We start from the raw sequence: 17,410 nt of genomic DNA, 5'->3' as shown, positions 1-17,410 counted from the left end.
TTTGTTTCTTTCTTAGTTTTAATTGTTTTTCCTCATGTTTCACTGTTTTTTCATTGTGCTGCACTGGTTTTCTTCCGTTTTATTTTTATTTTCTGCTTCTTTTTCAGTTTTTCTTTGTTTCCTTTTTTGTTTTCATCAGTTTTTCCTTTCCCTTTCCATATAGACTAGGAATATTTTTATACCTATTTAACATTTATTCGAATACATCTAACAATTTTTTGTGTCCATGTTGAACATTTTGAAAAAATACGTGATTAACATATATTTTTGTGTCAACTTTTTTAATACACATTCTACATTTTCTATATACATCAGTAACATTTTTATACACATATTTAATATTTACATATTTTTGTTTACACCAGCAACATTTTTATATACACACTTAATATTTTTTAAATACATGATTAACATTTTGTAAATGTATACTTTTTGTATATTTCTCACACACACTGTACATTTCATATATATATATATATATATATATATATTTGTATATATTAACAATATTTTTGTATGCACATTTAAAATTTTTAGTGCATGTTCAACATTTTTCAAATCTGTATGTAAAGTGAATTTTGTAATATTCATTTGTTTAATATTTGAAGTATACGAAAAGGTAAAAAAAAACTCAAAAATGTAACAGAAAAAAGAAAGAAAACGCTCAATGCTTGCGGTCCCCACCAGGCCGGCTCATTCTGGGTGCTACGCGTGAGGTTGCACCGTGTCTCGTTACCAGAGAGACATAGTCACGCCCCGGGGCAATTACCTTTTTCCTTTTTGAGGCAAACTCCGGGGGGAATTACCTAATATGACCTGATATTTGCGCGACTTCTTGTCATTTTTTTCATGACTCTTTGAGATTCAGTTGAGAATTTCTGAAAAAGCACATGGGCCAAGCCCATTTTAATTATAACGACATCATATTGATTATTGCTTTTTCCTGACAATAATCAGATAATAAGATGCACTCTGGCTTTCTTTTCTCTAAGAAAAAAAAAAGAGATTCCTCGCGTAGAAAAAAGCCGAACGGACTCAAAATATCAACCACGATGGCGGCGCGACAAAGGGCTGGACGTTCATTGACGGCCCTTGGCAGCCAAGGAAAAGGAGCGAAGACCAGAACACGCAAAAGGGGAAAGGAAGAATCACGAAGACAATCGCAGCCGTCGAAACCACCCGCCCCACGGGCTATATGAGGCCACCACAGGCCCGCGATAAACCCTAGCTCCATTCACCCGCCCCCGAAAGCCCTAGCTCCAAGCTCCCTCCCCACCCGCGGCGGCCGCCTCCTCCCCCTCCTCCTCCTCGCGCCTCCAAGCCGACCAACCCGTCGGGAAAATGGTAACGAGCCCTCTCCTCCTCCTCTTCCCGATTCCGTACCTCGTCTCCGCCCGTTCCGCCGTCGCGGATCGAGCCGAGCCCCGCCGCGCGCGTGCTGACCGCCGGTTGTTGTTTCTTTGGGGGTGCTTTGCAGAGTCAGGAGACGGTCAACCCCAAGGCCTACCCGCTGGCGGACTCGCAGCTGACGATAACGATCCTCGACCTCGTCCAGCAGGCCGCCAACTACAAGCAGCTCAAGAAGGGCGCCAACGAAGGTGACCAATCCCTGGCGGTGCGCCTTAGTTGTTAACTGTTGATTTCAATCCCCGTGATCTGAATTTGTGTGTTTTTTGTTTTCCCCAGCGACCAAGACTCTCAACAGGGGAATATCGGAGTTCGTGGTGATGGCAGCTGACACGGAGCCGCTCGAAATCCTCCTCCACCTCCCGTTGCTTGCGGAGGACAAGGTATAAATTCTGTGCTTATGCTGCATCTTATTGCTGTAAATTTGTATGATGTAGCTTGCGTGATGTGGTTATAGCGAGACCGTGTAATGTTTTTTTAGTTTAATAAAGCTCGTAATACTGTGCTGTGTTGATGGTTATCAGAATACATGATGTGCTAGTAATACTTTATACTGTGTGGTTACCAATCCGCTAGGATTGGAAGTTTGAGTATGCCTACTCAGACAAGAGGCTTGCTCATGCGAGCAGTTTTAAGAACAGTGTATGTGGACCCGCTCTTAACTGTTTGTATCAGCACACAGCTACTGGAAAAATTCTAGGGCTTTATGTGAAAAATCAGTGTTTTTTAACATCAGTACTTCAATTTTGTTTCTTTAGTGAGTTGTTGCATCCTGTTACATTGGTACTTCATCACATTGAAGCAGAGTTCAGTGTTTCTGTTGATAGTTTGATACTCAGCCTTGCAAATCTCATCGCAGTGGAGCTGATTTGCTGTTGTGCATTAATCTTGACATTTATGTGTTGTATATGTTTCATCCCATGATTTAACCGTTTGCTACTTAATCTTTTGCATCTTCCTTTTGCTTTTGCACATGAATGAATAATGTTTATTTGTGTTTGTGACAATGGATGAAAGTAAAACTTATTGAGCTCATCTGTTGTATGATGCAGAATGTGCCATATGTCTTTGTCCCTTCAAAGCAAGCCCTTGGGCGTGCTTGTGGAGTGACCAGGCCGGTCATTGCTTGTTCAGTGACCAGCAACGAGGGTAGCCAGCTGAAACAGCCCATTCAGAGTCTTAAGGTGATCCCTTGCCACATCTTCTGATGTCTGCTGATTTTCTGTACAACTGCCTGATTGTTTTACCCTAGTGTGTACCCTTTCTCCGAAAATTGACCCTGTTTTAAATTTTGTGAATCACAGGATGCTATCGAGAAGCTTCTCATATGATTTATCAAGACCTTTCAGTGTGATGGGCCTCTGCGACACAGTTTTTCAGAGGCTTGGACTGGTGATGGTGTCTTGTCTACTAGGTCTTTGTGTTTTTTCAGCTATATTTTGCAAGACTGTTATGTTAAATCATGCTGCCATTATGTCGTCTTCTTATATTTGTGACTTGTGTAATCCATAAGACACATGTGTCATGGCAGTTGAATTTCTCCCTAGACTCAACAAATGTTGTAACGGGTAATGGTTTATGAGTTTGAGAATTGGGAACTACTAGCTGCTTGTGTGCGATTGCTCATGTCGTGTGTTATCTGTGTGCTTGTTCTGCTCAGTCTATCTGCTATAATCTGCAGCTTTGCTATTGCTGTCTGTCAAATCCAGAAGTGTCTTATTTGGATTCTATAACCTGTGAATTGGAACTTGTTCCTATTTCCTTGTAGGTTCATACCGTTTTGGTTTGCTCTCATCCTGAAGGAATATGATCAGCTGTTTAGTTAGCCAACAACTTCTGTTGGTCTGTATTATGAGTAATGGCTGTAATGACGTCCCATGGCCGATGGTTATGGATTGCTCTTCGATTTCAGAGAAATGAAGCAGACCCGTGCTTATGACTATAATAAATGGGGGAATGTTTTTGGTTTGGGGAATTTAGCTCATCTAGCAGACCCCCAAAACCTTTATATTTTCAAAAAATAGATTTATATCTCTGAAATGTTTTCTTTCTTGCCTATTGACAATGAGTCAGTACTTTCGCCGCCCCCCTAGCGTCCTAACCCCCCACTTCCAACTCAGTTGTCGAACTTCATTGAGAATGTTGGCCTGGAAGTCGACGACGGCAAGGAGGACCTATTCGGTGGCGGCGGCGACCCTGAAAATATCGCCCCGTTGGTCGACGATGACACGAATGTGCGGTTCCTGGTCCGTGCTCCTCTGCCGACGCCATGGGTCAAAGAGGCCTGCTAGGTGAGAGCCTTTCATAGGATGGTGCTGAAAAGCCTATCATATCAACTTACTTATACGGAATGGAATGAATTTCACTCCCATTTCTTGGAGTTGAGGATGGGCACTTGTCTTTTATACCGGTTTCTATAGTAAGTCAGGAGCGATAGCGAAGCCGCCTATAGGAGTCGAAGGACGAAAGTCCGTTAGACCTGATGAGCCTCCAAGCCATAGCAGAAGGACGAAAGTCCGTTAGACCTGATGAGCCTCCAAGCCATAGCAACCTCTTGGGACAATTACGAGCAGCACCGCGTTGCAAATGCACGAGATCAAAGAAATCTAGGAGTCGACGTCAAGGTCCCCTTTCCCTCTCTTGCCTTTCTTCTCCTCTCTATGTGGCTGCCCCACGCTTGCCCTTGGTTTGGTTTCGACGATTCGCTCTTCTTCCCTCTCCCTGATGTGGTTTCCTTCCTCACGAAGGAGCACAAGACACCGTTGTGTGGTGTGCACGCCGATTGAGCATCACCGGCTAGTTCGTCGGTGTGAGGCCTACCACAACTGCGACAGTGAGTGTCCTTCCATCTCACCTGCCCTCCTCCATACACGGTGTGTGTGTGTGTGTGCGCGCGTGCGCGTGTGCGTGCGTGTGTGTGTGTGTGTGTGTGTGTGAAAACATTTTGCCATGGCAAATTCCTTCTGTGATTGCAAGTAAACATTACTATTCTCATGGCAAATTCTCTGTGGGTTTTTCTACATGCCATGGTATTTTTGTGCTAGGTACATGGGAAGTCCATAGGTTTCTGTAATGTCTACCTGGCAAAGTTGATGAAATTCGAAAGCATGTCACATGACAAATTGATGGAGACATCAATACCATCGTTACACTCACTATACATACCAGACCAATTACTAGAGCTCGCGCAGGCCAGTTAAATTACCGGGTACTTTCGTTTCTTGATAACAGTTCTAATGTTCATGAGAATATGATGCTGCCTAAATTGGATACATTTGTTTTGCTTACAAATGAAGAGCCTAGCTTGGACAAGAAGGATGAACATTGGAGCAAAATCAAGCATGGAGATAATGGCATGCGCAAGGGGAACAAGAATGGAGTTTCAAGTGATGATTTCAGGACTTTGAAGCCACCATAATGAGTGCATGAAGGATTGGACGAAATATACAACATGTCATTTCATAAATTTCATCCAAAGGCTATTATAGGTGTTGTGTCACCTTATTATTGGGCCATGCCCATGTAATTTTGAAATACTTCAGTATAGGCTATTATTAGAGTCCGTATGTGTGGGGAAACGGAGTTAGGGTTGGTTTCGGACCCCTCCTCCAAGGGGTCATGAAATTCCCCCTATTCCTCCATATATACAACACTTAGTGCATCGTTTGGACTTTGGGTTTTGTTTAGATTAAAAGTTCGCCATAGCTGCAACTTCGTGTACTTTGTTTGTGTTCAACGACCAAACAAAGACGTCACAAAACCCCACCTTCATTAATAAAGTGTTCATTTATATTCGCAATATCCAGATTGCAATTCTAGTTTCTTGCTTGTTCTTCGTTTGCGTGCAGGAAACAGACCCTCGTGATCAGGTTGATTGTGCTCTGGCGTGATCAATAACCTCTTGGAGTTGGTTTAGTGATTGCTAAGGCGCGACGTCCTCGCGCGATCGTACTCGGATCGTCAGTCTACTCTACCAAAAACTATAGCCACCATCTGCTCGGAAGGCGGGACACCTCTCGGAGTTGATCAGGTTGACTGTGCTCTGGCGTGGTCAATAACCTCTCGAAGTTGGTTTAGCGATTGCTAAGGCGCGACGTCCTCGCGCGATCGTACTCGGATCGTCAAAGTCTACTCCAAAAACTATAGCCACCATCTGCTCGGAAGGCGGGACACCTTAGCCTCTATCACAAAATTTACACATTATGGTAATGTTTCACAAGGCAAAAAAACTTGTTTTACATGGCAATTTTCGCTTATTTGGTGTGCAAGACATGACAATTCCAGGAAATGTTGCTAAGAGTCACATGACAAACGTAGGAAATTTTAGCGCTTGCAAGACAACTCTAGGATTTTTTGCTCTCCACAAATGGCAAAAAAAATGGTTTCTTATGGTCACGTCACAATTTTGAAACATCTTTTTTTTCCAAAACACAACAATTTTAGAAAGTATTTTTAAATATCACATGACAATTCTAGGATTTTTTTGTTCCCACTCATGGCAAAGTTTAAAAATTGCTTCGTGTGGTCACATGGCAAATTTCAGAAAAATATGTTAATGCTCACATGGCAGCTATATGAATTTTTTGTTCCACACGCATGGCAACTTTGAAAAATGTTTCTTATGCCACATGGCAACTCACATTTTGTAAACTAGTGGACCCCAGATTCTGGAGTTCTAACAGCAAACCTGTGTACCATGGCAATCAAATTTGTCATGATATTTTGGACCATGTCAATTTTTTTTTGCACCATGGCAAGTTCACTTTATAGACTGTGGAAAATTTAGTTTACAGTCGATGGCAAATATACTTTATGAACCACGACAAATTAAGCTTTTTAACCATTTTATAATTTTCTTTTTGAAGCACGGCAAATTTATCAAACAATGTGTTGTAAAATTTCCTCTATCATGTTTTCTAACAATACATGAAAATTATATCAAACAATCGATGACAATTCTTTTTTGGACCACAACAAATTGCTTTTTGTTCTCTGTCATGGAAAACTTATATATTTGGCCATGGCAAATTTATTTTTGGTACCATAGAAAATTCATATTTTGGACCATGGTCAATTATATTTTCAGGACATGGAAAAAATGTTGCACAAACCATTGTAAATTCAATTATTTACACTGTGGCAAATTCATTTTTTGAATATCCACATGGCAAAATTGTTTCATGAGACTATTTTCATAAAAAAATTCAATTTTTGGCCATCATCTTTACAAAACAATGACAATTTAGGTTGAAACATAATCGTTAATTTTCTTTTCATGTTTTAACATATGCCATATTTAGTTTCTCATGCATGCCATTTATATAAAGCAAACTTATGGTCAAACATACCCCACTGTTATGCTAACTTAAAACTTTTTTTTGGATTTTCTTTTTCAATTTTGCTAAAGCACATATAGATGTGCCATAAGTATTGCACATCTAAATTCTATGTCATTGATTTTACGCGGAGATTCATGTGGGTAACTTTTTCCTTTTCTTTTCTTTTTGTGCTCGATTTAGTCACTTAGATGTGCAATAACTAGGGCACATCTATATGTGCTCTAGAAAGACTCTTTGTTTTTTCTATCTAATATCTAATGACCTAAAGCGTGATAGCTCAATTTTAAATATGAAGTTTCGTACCACACATGGGCTTTTTTTTTCTATTGTTATGGTCTAAATCATGGAAAATTTTCTACAAATTTTAACCCTCTATATTTTCATGGCAATTTTACCATGCATGAATTTAACATAAGTAGGCAGTGAATCTGATAATTTTAACCATCTATAGAACAAAAGTAGACACAACATAACATAAGTAGAAACTATCAGATTCACTGCCTCGAGACCTTACTCATTCCCATAACCCTTGTGTCCCGCCCGTCTCAAGAATGCTATCACATATAATTATGGCTTAAGATACGAATAGAATGTGTTTGAAAGGTTTTGGTAGCCTACAAGATAAAAATTTATCTATTTGATCATAGTTCATGTATATTTGACAAAATTTGGGTAACATTTTCACAAAATTCAACAAAAAGGTGCCATTTCGATCATAGTTCGTGCGAATTTAACAAAAGAATGGGTTGCATTTTGTGATTTTTTTAAAAGCGGTGGGATTCATATACGGAAACAAATTGAGTTAGTCTTTGTTGGACGAGAGAATTTCGGGTCGTTGATTCAATCCGGTAAAACTCGACATTGCGAACATGGTAGGAGTAGATCCAATCCTGGGATTTCCCCCCACTATCATGCCACTACGATCTTCGTTCAGGCGCGGGATTAAACAAATCGGGGGCTGCCGGCTCACAAAAAACCAACCGCAGCAGCCCTCCTCAATCTGAAATCTTCAGATCCACGCGAGCGGACTCCCCGCCACCGCGCGCTCGGGGGTTTTGGCTGGCCACCGCAGAACGGGACGGGGACACGGTCACGGAGCCGCGCGGGAAGAAGAAAAAAAAAAGAAGGCAACGCGCCTCGCCTCCCACCACACAGCCTCGCGCTGGGCTGGCAGCCACGCGAAAGCCGCGCCCCACGTGCCGGCCCGCTATCGCCGCCTTCTAGGTCGGTTCCGCGCCGCGGGGGGGCCCACCACGCGAACACGTTTCGTGTGCAACGCGAACACGCCACCCCCGCCCGCTCCCCGCTAGGTGGGCCACCGCGCGGCCTGGCCAATCAGAGCGCGCCGCTTGCCGTGCCCCACACGCACCGCCGCGCGGCGGCCCCCGCCCGCGCCCCTCGCTGCCACCGGGCCCCGCGGGATCTGGGCCCTACCCGTCAGCGACTCCGTGTAGAGGCCCGATAGGTAGGCGAGGCGGACCCGCCAGTTCCCCGCACGACTCGGGCACCTCCCGTCCGGCTATATATACCGCCCAACCCCCGGACCCTCGAAGAGGCTACCCTTTTCTTCCGTTCCCATCTCGCGTAGCCGCCGCTAAAATTTCCCCTCTCCTCCCCGTGAAACCCTAGCCGCCACACAAGAGCCAAATCCCTCCCGCCGAGAGGCCCCAATCCGCTCCGCCGGATTTCCCTCCCGCGAATCGAAATTTCCCTTCGGTTCGCGGTCGATTAGGGCGGGCCTTGCCGTCGCGCTCTTGATTCCGAGGGTTCGCGCGCCGCGCCGCGGGATTCACACCGGCCGCCATGTCGAGGTGCTTCCCCTACCCGCCGCCGGGCTACGTGCGAAACCCAGTGGCCGTGCCCCCCGTTCCCGTGGCGGAGACGACCGCTAAGGTTTGTTGAACCATCGGATTTACAACACGCACGTCCTCGGATCATGTGTTCTTGCCTGTTGGTTCCGATCAGATCTGTTGGGTGTGCGCGTGCGATTTGGGAATCGCGTGCGGGGGGAGGCTAGCCTTGCCGCCGATGCGTCGGTTAGATCGAATGCCTGTTTCTGCTGACCTAACCCCGCGGCCCGATCTCGAGCCTGCTAACCTCGATTGCGTGCTTAAATTGGAAATAACCTGAATGCGAACAAAACGTGGTCTGTCAGATGCGCCTTCCAGTTTCATTGTTACATGCCTACAGTATTTGATTGATTGATTCTGTACCCAGATTGACGCCCATGATGTCTTGATTTGTCAATCGCATTGCTAGTTTTGAGACTGAATTCTCTGTCAAAAGTACTTCCGGAGATCCGTCCAAATTTAGCAATGAGAAAATTCATATTTTCCTGGCTTGCTAAAATTGTTAGCACATTGGGCTTTCTCTTGCTTGGATTCGGTTACCAGCACCAATTAACCACCAATTAGTGTGCTCACTTTGTGATGTCACTTATGTGTGGTTCTATTGGCGCTACTTGCCTTGTCCTGTTTGCTATCTTGTTTGTTTTTGTTCATGTGTGTGTAGTCTCACAATCTTGACACTTGCCATTTGAGTTGTACATGTATTCTTGTCTAAAGTTTTCTTTGTGGTCTATTTTGCTGTCTCTGCTCTGGAATTTTATGTCTTAAAATTGACTTCCTTGCAGTACAATTGCTATGTTTTCTGTCAACTGTTCTCTGCTTGCTAACACGTCTTCTGGGTAGTGTCATTAGTAGTTGTGCCAATTTTGATGTGCTCTAATTCCTTGACTCTACTATAACTGTGTAAAGAATATACAGAGTATATATCAAGGGTACTGAATTATTATTTGTGGAAAGATTCATGTATTAATTTCTAACTGTAACTTGTAGCACTTCTGTGTTAGTGCTGCATTATTTATGTGTGTGCTTGTGTAAGTTTGAAACTTCATTACCATACTGCAATATGCTGCATTGCATTGCCATCGTCTGTTCTAAATCAGAACTGACGATTAATCTGGTGGCTGAAGCTCCAGAAAGAAAGGGAAAGGGCCGAAAAGAAGAAAGAGAAAAGGAATGACAAGAAAGCTTCCCATCAGGGTGGTGGTGAGACAAAACATTCAAAACGTAGCCATAAGAAGAGAAAGCATGAAGATACCAGCATAGCCGGCCTGGAGTCCAAAACTGCACCCAAAGAACTATTTGATCAGTTGGAGAAGAGTGGACTCTCAGAAGAGTATGGGGCCCCTTCTTTCATTCAGACAGTACATGGATCACCAGAGAGCTCTCAGGACAGCAGTAAGCGAAGAAAGGTGGTGCTCCCAGGCCCTAGTCAAAATAAGAATGGTGAGGCTTTCAGGCCATATTTTTAGGTTTCTGTTGATTTTAGTAATCATTCTCTTCTAGAGTTACTGACCATGAATTATGATTTTGCAGGGACGGTACTTCGCATTAAGATAAAAAGAGATCAGGATTCACCGTCAGCCATGTTGGATGGTTCTAGGGTTCTTCCGCAACAACCTGTCCAACAAATGGCTACACCTTCATCCTTGTTGAGTAAGCAGAATGCAGTTCAACCTCGCAGGGATGTTATGGTAAAGTCAGCTGCCGGTTTCCAGCAAAGCATCAAGAGGGATACCCAATCTGTGCCAAAACAAATGGATGCAAAACCCCCTGCAATGATCTTGCAAAGAGTTCCTTCCATGACAAATATTGCTCCAAAGGTGGATCCCCCAACCACAGCGAAGATCACACCAAAGATAGATGCCCCAACCTCAGCAAAGATCATGCAAAAGATAGATTCCCGGGTGCCCGTTAATGCTACACCTTCATCTGCCAAGGTGAAAGGAAGTGCTGATCCTTTGCCTACGCAGCTGACACGACGAGTTGTTCCTCCACCTGCTAAGGTGGCACAGAGAGTCGACATTCCTGCTGCCAAGGCAGCACAGAGAGTCGACATTCCTCCTGCCAAGGTTATTGACATTCCTCCTGCAAAGGCGCTGCAAAAGGTTGATCCTCTGGTGCCATCCAAGGTGCTCCGAAGAGATGCTCCTCCACAGAGTTTGCCTGTGTTGCCGAAGGAAACAATAAAAGTTGCTTCTTCCCACCAGCCAGACAGGCAGCTGCAGCCCGTTCTGCACAAACCGAAGGTGCCTGTAGTCTCTCCCCTCATCAAACAGCAGCAGTCAAGCACCTTGCCGAAAGAAGAGGCTTGTTCCTCTGGCAGGAAGACTGAAAAAATACCAGAGGTTAAGCAGTCAAAGTCTGATCGTAAGAAGAGCCGCAAGGCTGAGAAGGAAGAGAAGAAAGAGAGGAAATTCCGAGATCTTTTTGTTACCTGGAATCCACCTTCCTTGGAGGTTGAGGAGACCGGGAATCTCGGCGACCAGGATTGGTTGCTCGGCGGTGCAAAGAAACCTGATGCCGGCAACAGCAGCTGCAAGGCAAGTGATGGTTTGGCGCCCATGGAGGTGGAGTTTTCATGGCAACCAAGGGCTATTCATCTGCCTGACCTTCATATGTATCAGTTGCCATATGTTGTTCCCTTTTAGGTTTGTGTAGGAAGACTGAGGTTAGATGAGAAGTAGAAGACATGTTGGGAGATAGCTGTGCCGGTGTGGGAGATAGTGTTCCCCCACGGCAGTTTTCCAGCTTTGTTTCCTAGTTTTTCTTTTCCAGGACGATGGATTTGGCAACCTTCTGTAGTGTTGTTAATCTATTTTTGGTTTCCAAGCAATTGATCTACGGACAACCTTGAACCTTGAGTTTTAAGGTTATTGTAATGTTGTATGACAATCTTGTTACCCCTGAAATGAATACATCATTCAGATAAACTGAGAGGAATCGTGGCTTTGTGTCCGAATTACAGCATCAGGCACACTGAAAGGCATCCGTTCCATTTTTCACTTTGTTTTTTCTCTGTGGGTGGCATATCTATCGGCTATCATGTCCCTGGGTGCCGGAAATGTGGCACCTGCTTTGTTTATGTTATGTACATGAGTTTGTAACTCAAAACAAAAGACAACCAAACTCATCCAAAAAGGAGAAGAAAAGGGAAAAAAAAAAGGTCAATCGAAGCTGGATGATCGGCTGCAGCGTTCTCTGAGGTACTCCTCGAGCGGGCTGAGGTTGGTGTGCTCGGTGCTGGAGATGGACTCGGCGTCCTCCACGTCCAGCAGCGCCAGCCCTAGGTGCGACCTCACGTTGGCCGCCGGGTAGGTCTCGTCGTCCACCACGCAGTCCGGCTCCGACGCCGCCAAGCTCGTCGCGTCCTCTTCTCCTCGTAGTATGCTCAGAATCTGCCACCAACACACAGCAATCGGCACGAGAATGTTATTTTTTCTTCTTCTGAAGATGAAGTGCCTGCTACTCAGATAGAGAGAGACGTATTTTCCCTCTTCTTCTGAAGAAAGCCTGCTACTCACTAAGAGAGAGAGACTGACCTGCGATATCGGGGGCCTAAGGCGCGCCGACCTCCCGAGGCAGAGCGACGCCGCGACGGCCATTCGCCGCACCTCCACCTCGTCGTGCTTCACGTCCAGGCTCGGGTCCAGCAGGTCGGAGATGTCGCCGCCGTTGAGGATCGGAGTCGCCTGTCACGCACGTCAAACAGACCAACCGCGTCAGCACAATCCCTCTCTCTCTACACGAGCATGATGATATGATAACAGCGTTTTTTTATAAAGACAATGATATGGTAACAACGTAACACAGTGAGGTGGTTATGTGGGCTTGATTGGGATCGCGAGGGCTTACCCACATGACGAGACTTTGGTGGTGGCCCTTCGGTGAGCCGTCGCCGGTGATGGGCCTCCGCCCGGTGAGGAGCTCCAGCAGCACCACCCCGAACGCGTACACGTCCACCTTGTCCGTCACCTTCCCGTACATGAAGTACTCCGGCGCTAGGTACCTGCGCCCGCAAGGATTTTGATCTTCGTCACCCCAACACGGCGCCACTTCAGACCGAAAGAGACTCGTCCGTGTCTGTGTACAAGAAGAAGACGTACCCGAAGGTGCCGACGACGTCGCTGTGCGTGAGGGACGACGGGCTGGACGGCGCCCAGATCGCGAGCCCGAAATCGGACAACTGCCACCGTCGGTACACAGTTCAGAGTTCACGTCTGTCAGTACAAAACACAGACAAACAAACTGTATATTCCTGAATTTAAGAGCACAGTACTACCTGGGGCTCAAAGTCGTCCGTGAGGAGGATGTTGGAGGACTTGACGTCGCGGTGGATCACCGGCCGCGAGCAGCCGGAGTGCACGTAGCTCAGGGCCTCGGCCACCCCGACCGCCGCCCGGTACCTCTTCTCCCACGGCAGCGCCGGCTTCGACCTCTTCTTCCCTGCGAAATCACATGCCCAAGGCCGCTGTAGACCACCGACGCAGCCAAAATACAGTAGCGTAGTGTGTCGTGGTGTGCAAGCGTGGTGGCGTACCGTGCAGGTTGTCCTCGAGGCTGCCGCGGGGGAGGTAGCGGTAGACGGAGATGAGGTTGGGGCCTTCCACGCAGACGCCGACGAGCGGCACGATGCGGCCGTGCTGCAGCTTGGTGATGATGTCCACCTCCCGGAGGAAGTCCTTGGACGCCTCCGCCGACGCCCGGCACAGCTTGATCGCCACCCGCTGCCCGCTCGCCAGCCCGCCCCGGTACACCCGGCTGTGCGCGCCCTTGCCCACCAGGTTGCCGGGGGAGAAGTGGTTCGTGGCGTCGTACAGCTCCTCGTACCGGAACCACCGGCACCGGGACGGCGCGCCGGCGAGCGCCCGCCTCAGCTCGGCCGCCAGCCCCTCCTGCGCCGGTTCCGGGGACGCCGACGGCGAGGAGCGCCGCGGCAGGCTCATCACCCAGTGCACCACCGACTGCTTGCGCGTCGTCTCGTGGTCTCTCGTCGTGGCCTGCGCTGCGGGAGGCGCGCGCCGGAGCAAAGGCCAGCCGAGCTTCTGCTCTGGCGCCGGCACGCGCACGACGAGGGCCTTGGCGTCGGCGGCGTCGTGGTCGTCGCAGGGCTTCTTGGGCTGCGGCGGCGCGGCGCACTGGCCGCAGCCCGCGGCGTCGAAGTCCATGGACCGCGCGCTCCGGCGGTTGGGGTTGGGGATGATCACCTTGGGCTCCATGCCGACGCTGGGGTGCAGCAGCGTGCGGAGCACCGGCTTGGGCTCTGCTCCTGCAGGACGACGAACGAAGCCACCCAACGCTTTAATCCGTCAATCAATCACCCACTCACCAACCGAAATCAATTCGCAGCTAACATCGGGAGTCAGTACTCTACTGACCAAGTGGCGGCCGGGGGGCCTCCCTGACGAAGATGGCCTTGCCGCCCTGGATGGCGACGACGCTGGTCGTCGCCGGGAGCTTCCTGGCGCAGTACTTGGCGAGGCCGGTCGAGCCACTGATCGAGCACACAGGTAAAATAATCGATTACTTTTGGTGTGTGCGTTAATGAATCGTGCAGAAAACAAACAGTTGGATCACGCCAAGATTGCTGCTGCTGGGAGGTGAGAGGTGAGCATCGGCACTGACTGACCCGAAGGAGTACTTCTTGTTGGCGCCGATCACCACCGCCATGGCCGCGCAGAGCTTGGCCTCCTTCACCAGCACCTTCTGGATCGAGCTCCCCGGCGTGACCCGCCCCACGAGGACGATCTGACGGACATGAAACCATACCATCAATACCAGCACATGAGCGCAACCGCCAGCGACATTAATGGCGGTGAAGGCATCGTGCTTGCTTGCTTACGCACGTCTTTCTTGCTGCAGATGGCCTCGTACTCCGCCAGGTAGTCGTCCAGCGTCCTGATCAGCGTCAGCGCGTTCGTCTTGCACAGGTCTCCTTCGATTCGAGGCACAGGGAAATGCTGCCATGAGTCGAGCTGCAACGCAAGCAAAGGTTCTTGACGGACAGGAGATGGGATAGGGGGCAGGGTACCTACCGGATTTGCGGTAAATGTGGACGGCGACGACGCGGTCGCCGCTCCTGGCCGCCTGGTTGAGCGCCCACTGCAGCAGCTCCTTCCCGACGGCGTCCATGTGCAGCCCCACCAGTATGCACCGCCCGACGCCCTCCCCCGCCATGCTCCCCCCACCAGTGGCAGCTCGAGAGAATCACCAGGAACCACACTTGCCCCCCATGGCGATCGATAGATAACACTCGCCACAGCACGCAGTCGGCGGCTCAACCACTAACCGCCGTGGACCTCCCCCGTTGGCCGATACGAGCCCCGCTTACCGCAGCCAATGCAGCACCACTACGACCCGGAACCTCCCCCTCCCTCCGCTGGAATAGAAAATGGCGCGGCTGTCGTCGCAGGGGCGGCCTCCCGGAAAGCGAGCCCCGTCCCGCGCGCCGAAGCCAAGCCTCCCGCCCGCTTTACAGCCGATGGATGATCTAACTCGAGCCGAAAGGGGAGTAGGGGGCGAGGGGGATGAACCGACGGACCGGGGAGGAGGAAGATACAGTACAAGCGCAAGGAGCCAGGGGGAAGCGGCAGATATATCCTACCGCTAGGAGTTCGAGCGGGCGGAAGATGTGGCGGAGCGAAGGGGGGGAGGCGGGCAGCGGGCGGCAAGCGACAGAGGTAACTACCTAAAATCTGGTTGGGTTGTCAGGCCTCAGCCGGGGCGATGGTATATAAAATTTCACCCTTCATGGCGCCGCGACACGCTACGCCGGCGGCCGTCACCATCGGCAGGCGGGGCACGGGGCGGGGGCGGGGGCGGGGGCGGGCTCCGCCCAACCACTCCAACCACGAATGCCGCAGGAAAGACACGAGGCCGCGCGGGGCAGGGGCGGGGCTTGGGTTGAACGGCCCGAGACGGTCGTCGTCGCGGTCCGCGGCGGTGAGCGGGCTGGCTTTGCTTGGCTGCTGTCTTTTCTGCCGCCGGTAGGCCGACGGCTAGGAAACGGAGACGGCGACCGAGACACGCACTCACGCAGACGCAGGTGAAGCGAAAGAGAGCGAAGTGGAGGTGATGGAATGCTATGGGATGGATGGGTAGATAGATATGGTCAATTGGGAAAAAAGTATTGTGTGTGCGCAACAGGATCTGTGATGATGCGACGGAGAAAGGCGAGGAGCAGGGGACAGGAGCTTCTCGGTGGAGGAGATTGGAGGGGTGAAGGAAAAATGATGGAAGATGGTTAGGGGATTGACCGAGGGAGGAGCTCCATTGGTGATGATTTGTACTACACAAACTGGGAAGGAAAATGGGAGTGGAAAAGGAGAGGGATAATAGTCTCCGAATCCACATGGCTACACGGGGAAAAGATGGGGAAAAGGGACATGGTTGTACTCTTTCGGAAAGAAAAAGGCATCTAACTAACTAGTCGTAGCATTTCTTGGGATTATTAGACTGTAACATCTGAATCGCATTCGGCACATGGTTCATCTTTCCGCACGCATGGCAACCAAATTTGTACAACGGGGTGCTTCGGTAGGACTGTCCTACTACTGCTAGTAGTAAATAGTTACTGGTCTGTGGCCTCGTTGCGAGGATTAGCGTTCCTGGTGCTGCCGTATCGCACACTGCATTGCAGATTGAGTCATGCACGCAGGGTTGACCGGCGGAAGCATCATCCTTCGTACGGGTCGTTTTCGTTTTAGTAATTTCTTTTCCTTGGTTCAACATTTTAATAGTAATTCATGTCTGATCTATGCCCAGATGCGGACCATTGGTAGTTTAGTATCATGTTGATTTTCAACGACGATCAACATCCGTTCATGTTACGTCCATCTGTATTATTGCCACGTCAGGACATCTGCAGATGGCTCCTTAACCCTACCCCGCTCCCGCTCCCGTGGGGCGCCGCCGCGCCGCACCGTAGCGCCCCCGCCCCCTTCCTCTTCCTCCGGTCCTCTCCAACGTCATCTCCCCTACCGCCGCCGCCGGAGGACTCACATGCAAAGTCTGTGTGCGGCAGTGGTGGCGGCGGTGTTTCTCCTCAGCCAGATCCGGTTGGGGGGGGGGGGGGGGGGGCAGCGGTCCATGCCCGCCGGACCTACGACAGTGACGCGGGGCGGCGGTGTCCAGTTTCGGCATGGATCGACGACGATATCAATTTTAGATATAAGAGCACTTTACGTTATCGAGTTTGTAGGTATGAGTGCTGACTTTAGATGAATTTACGTATTTGCTTTTTAAATCTTTATTGAATAATTAATAAAGATGACTGCATACATCGATTGATGCAGAGATCGAGAGTTTAACCTTCTCTTAAAAAAAGTACATCTGCAGATGCGGGACGGGAGGCGTGTTTCAGAGCACTCTACCCAGTCCGAATGGGGTCACTCTGGAATCTGCGCTCACTGATCGATCATGCTGCCGATCGACTGGCGGTTCACGCAATGTCACTTTCATGTCACTCAACACATCTTCAAAATACGCCTACAAATACACGTGTTCTATCTACAAAGAAAAAGAATGAAGTGCACGAGCAAATCGGGAGCGAAAGTCTTTGCGACAAAATGAGTTAAGCAAACCGAATGTGTCGTACCTGTCACACAAGTACAAAGAGCTGACCGGTACGCAAAAACTTGGCTTCCATGACACGATGATAGAATAGATGCGACAGTGTATTGTGCCAGCACGTAGTGTACAAAACCCAACTGTTTGGAGTACAAATACTTCCTCAGTACTTTATAGCAATCAAAACGTTCTTATATTTCTTTACGGAGGAAGTACTTACGAAGGAAACGTCTAGTGTAATCACAATAACCG

At 48.7% G+C, this 17,410-nt stretch overlaps 3 protein-coding genes across 6 annotated transcripts; 2 read left to right on the top strand and 1 right to left on the bottom strand.

The window, feature by feature from the left end:
* Window positions 1–1,190: 1,190 nt before the first annotated feature.
* LOC125552311 (uncharacterized) lies at window positions 1,191–3,011 on the top strand. The gene is made up of 5 exons (XM_048715818.2): window positions 1,191–1,344; window positions 1,478–1,598; window positions 1,687–1,790; window positions 2,460–2,591; window positions 2,712–3,011. Exons 1-5 carry the CDS (start codon window positions 1,342–1,344, stop codon window positions 2,736–2,738), a joined length of 387 nt encoding a protein of 128 aa, XP_048571775.1. The 5' UTR covers window positions 1,191–1,341; the 3' UTR covers window positions 2,739–3,011.
* Window positions 3,012–8,285: 5,274 nt separating this feature from the next.
* Window positions 8,286–11,454, top strand: LOC125552310 (uncharacterized). Of its 2 annotated transcripts, none has more exons than XM_048715817.2 (3): window positions 8,286–8,639; window positions 9,727–10,036; window positions 10,127–11,454. In XM_048715817.2, the coding sequence occupies exons 1-3, from the start codon at window positions 8,550–8,552 to the stop codon at window positions 11,239–11,241; spliced, it is 1,515 nt and encodes a 504-aa protein (XP_048571774.2). In that variant the 5' UTR covers window positions 8,286–8,549; the 3' UTR covers window positions 11,242–11,454. The 2 variants fall into 2 exon arrangements, with proteins under 2 accessions (XP_048571774.2, XP_048571772.2); XM_048715815.2 differs by having other exon boundaries at window positions 9,721–10,036.
* A 98-nt stretch (window positions 11,455–11,552) lies between these two features.
* On the bottom strand, window positions 11,553–15,856 carry LOC125552309 (protein kinase STUNTED). 3 transcript variants are annotated; one of them, XM_048715812.2, is made up of 10 exons: window positions 14,626–15,856; window positions 14,437–14,522; window positions 14,220–14,338; window positions 13,969–14,084; window positions 13,131–13,859; window positions 12,873–13,036; window positions 12,697–12,776; window positions 12,446–12,599; window positions 12,133–12,282; window positions 11,553–11,988 (listed from the first exon to the last, which is right to left on the bottom strand). In XM_048715812.2, the coding sequence occupies exons 1-10, from the start codon at window positions 14,765–14,767 to the stop codon at window positions 11,758–11,760; spliced, it is 1,971 nt and encodes a 656-aa protein (XP_048571769.1). In that variant the 5' UTR covers window positions 14,768–15,856; the 3' UTR covers window positions 11,553–11,757. The 3 variants fall into 3 exon arrangements, with proteins under 3 accessions (XP_048571769.1, XP_048571768.1, XP_048571771.1); XM_048715811.2 differs by having other exon boundaries at window positions 14,437–14,525; window positions 14,626–15,855; XM_048715814.2 differs by lacking the exon at window positions 14,626–15,856 and having other exon boundaries at window positions 14,433–14,525.
* Window positions 15,857–17,410: the final 1,554 nt, after the last annotated feature.

The sequence above is a fragment of the Triticum urartu genome, chromosome 4A, assembly GCF_056163025.1.
Source record: "Triticum urartu cultivar PI428250 chromosome 4A, HENAU_Tu73, whole genome shotgun sequence".
Lineage (NCBI taxonomy): Eukaryota > Viridiplantae > Streptophyta > Magnoliopsida > Poales > Poaceae > Triticum > Triticum urartu.
Note: the sequence above shows the minus strand (reverse complement) of the source record. Positions and strands in the feature narration are given on the sequence as shown.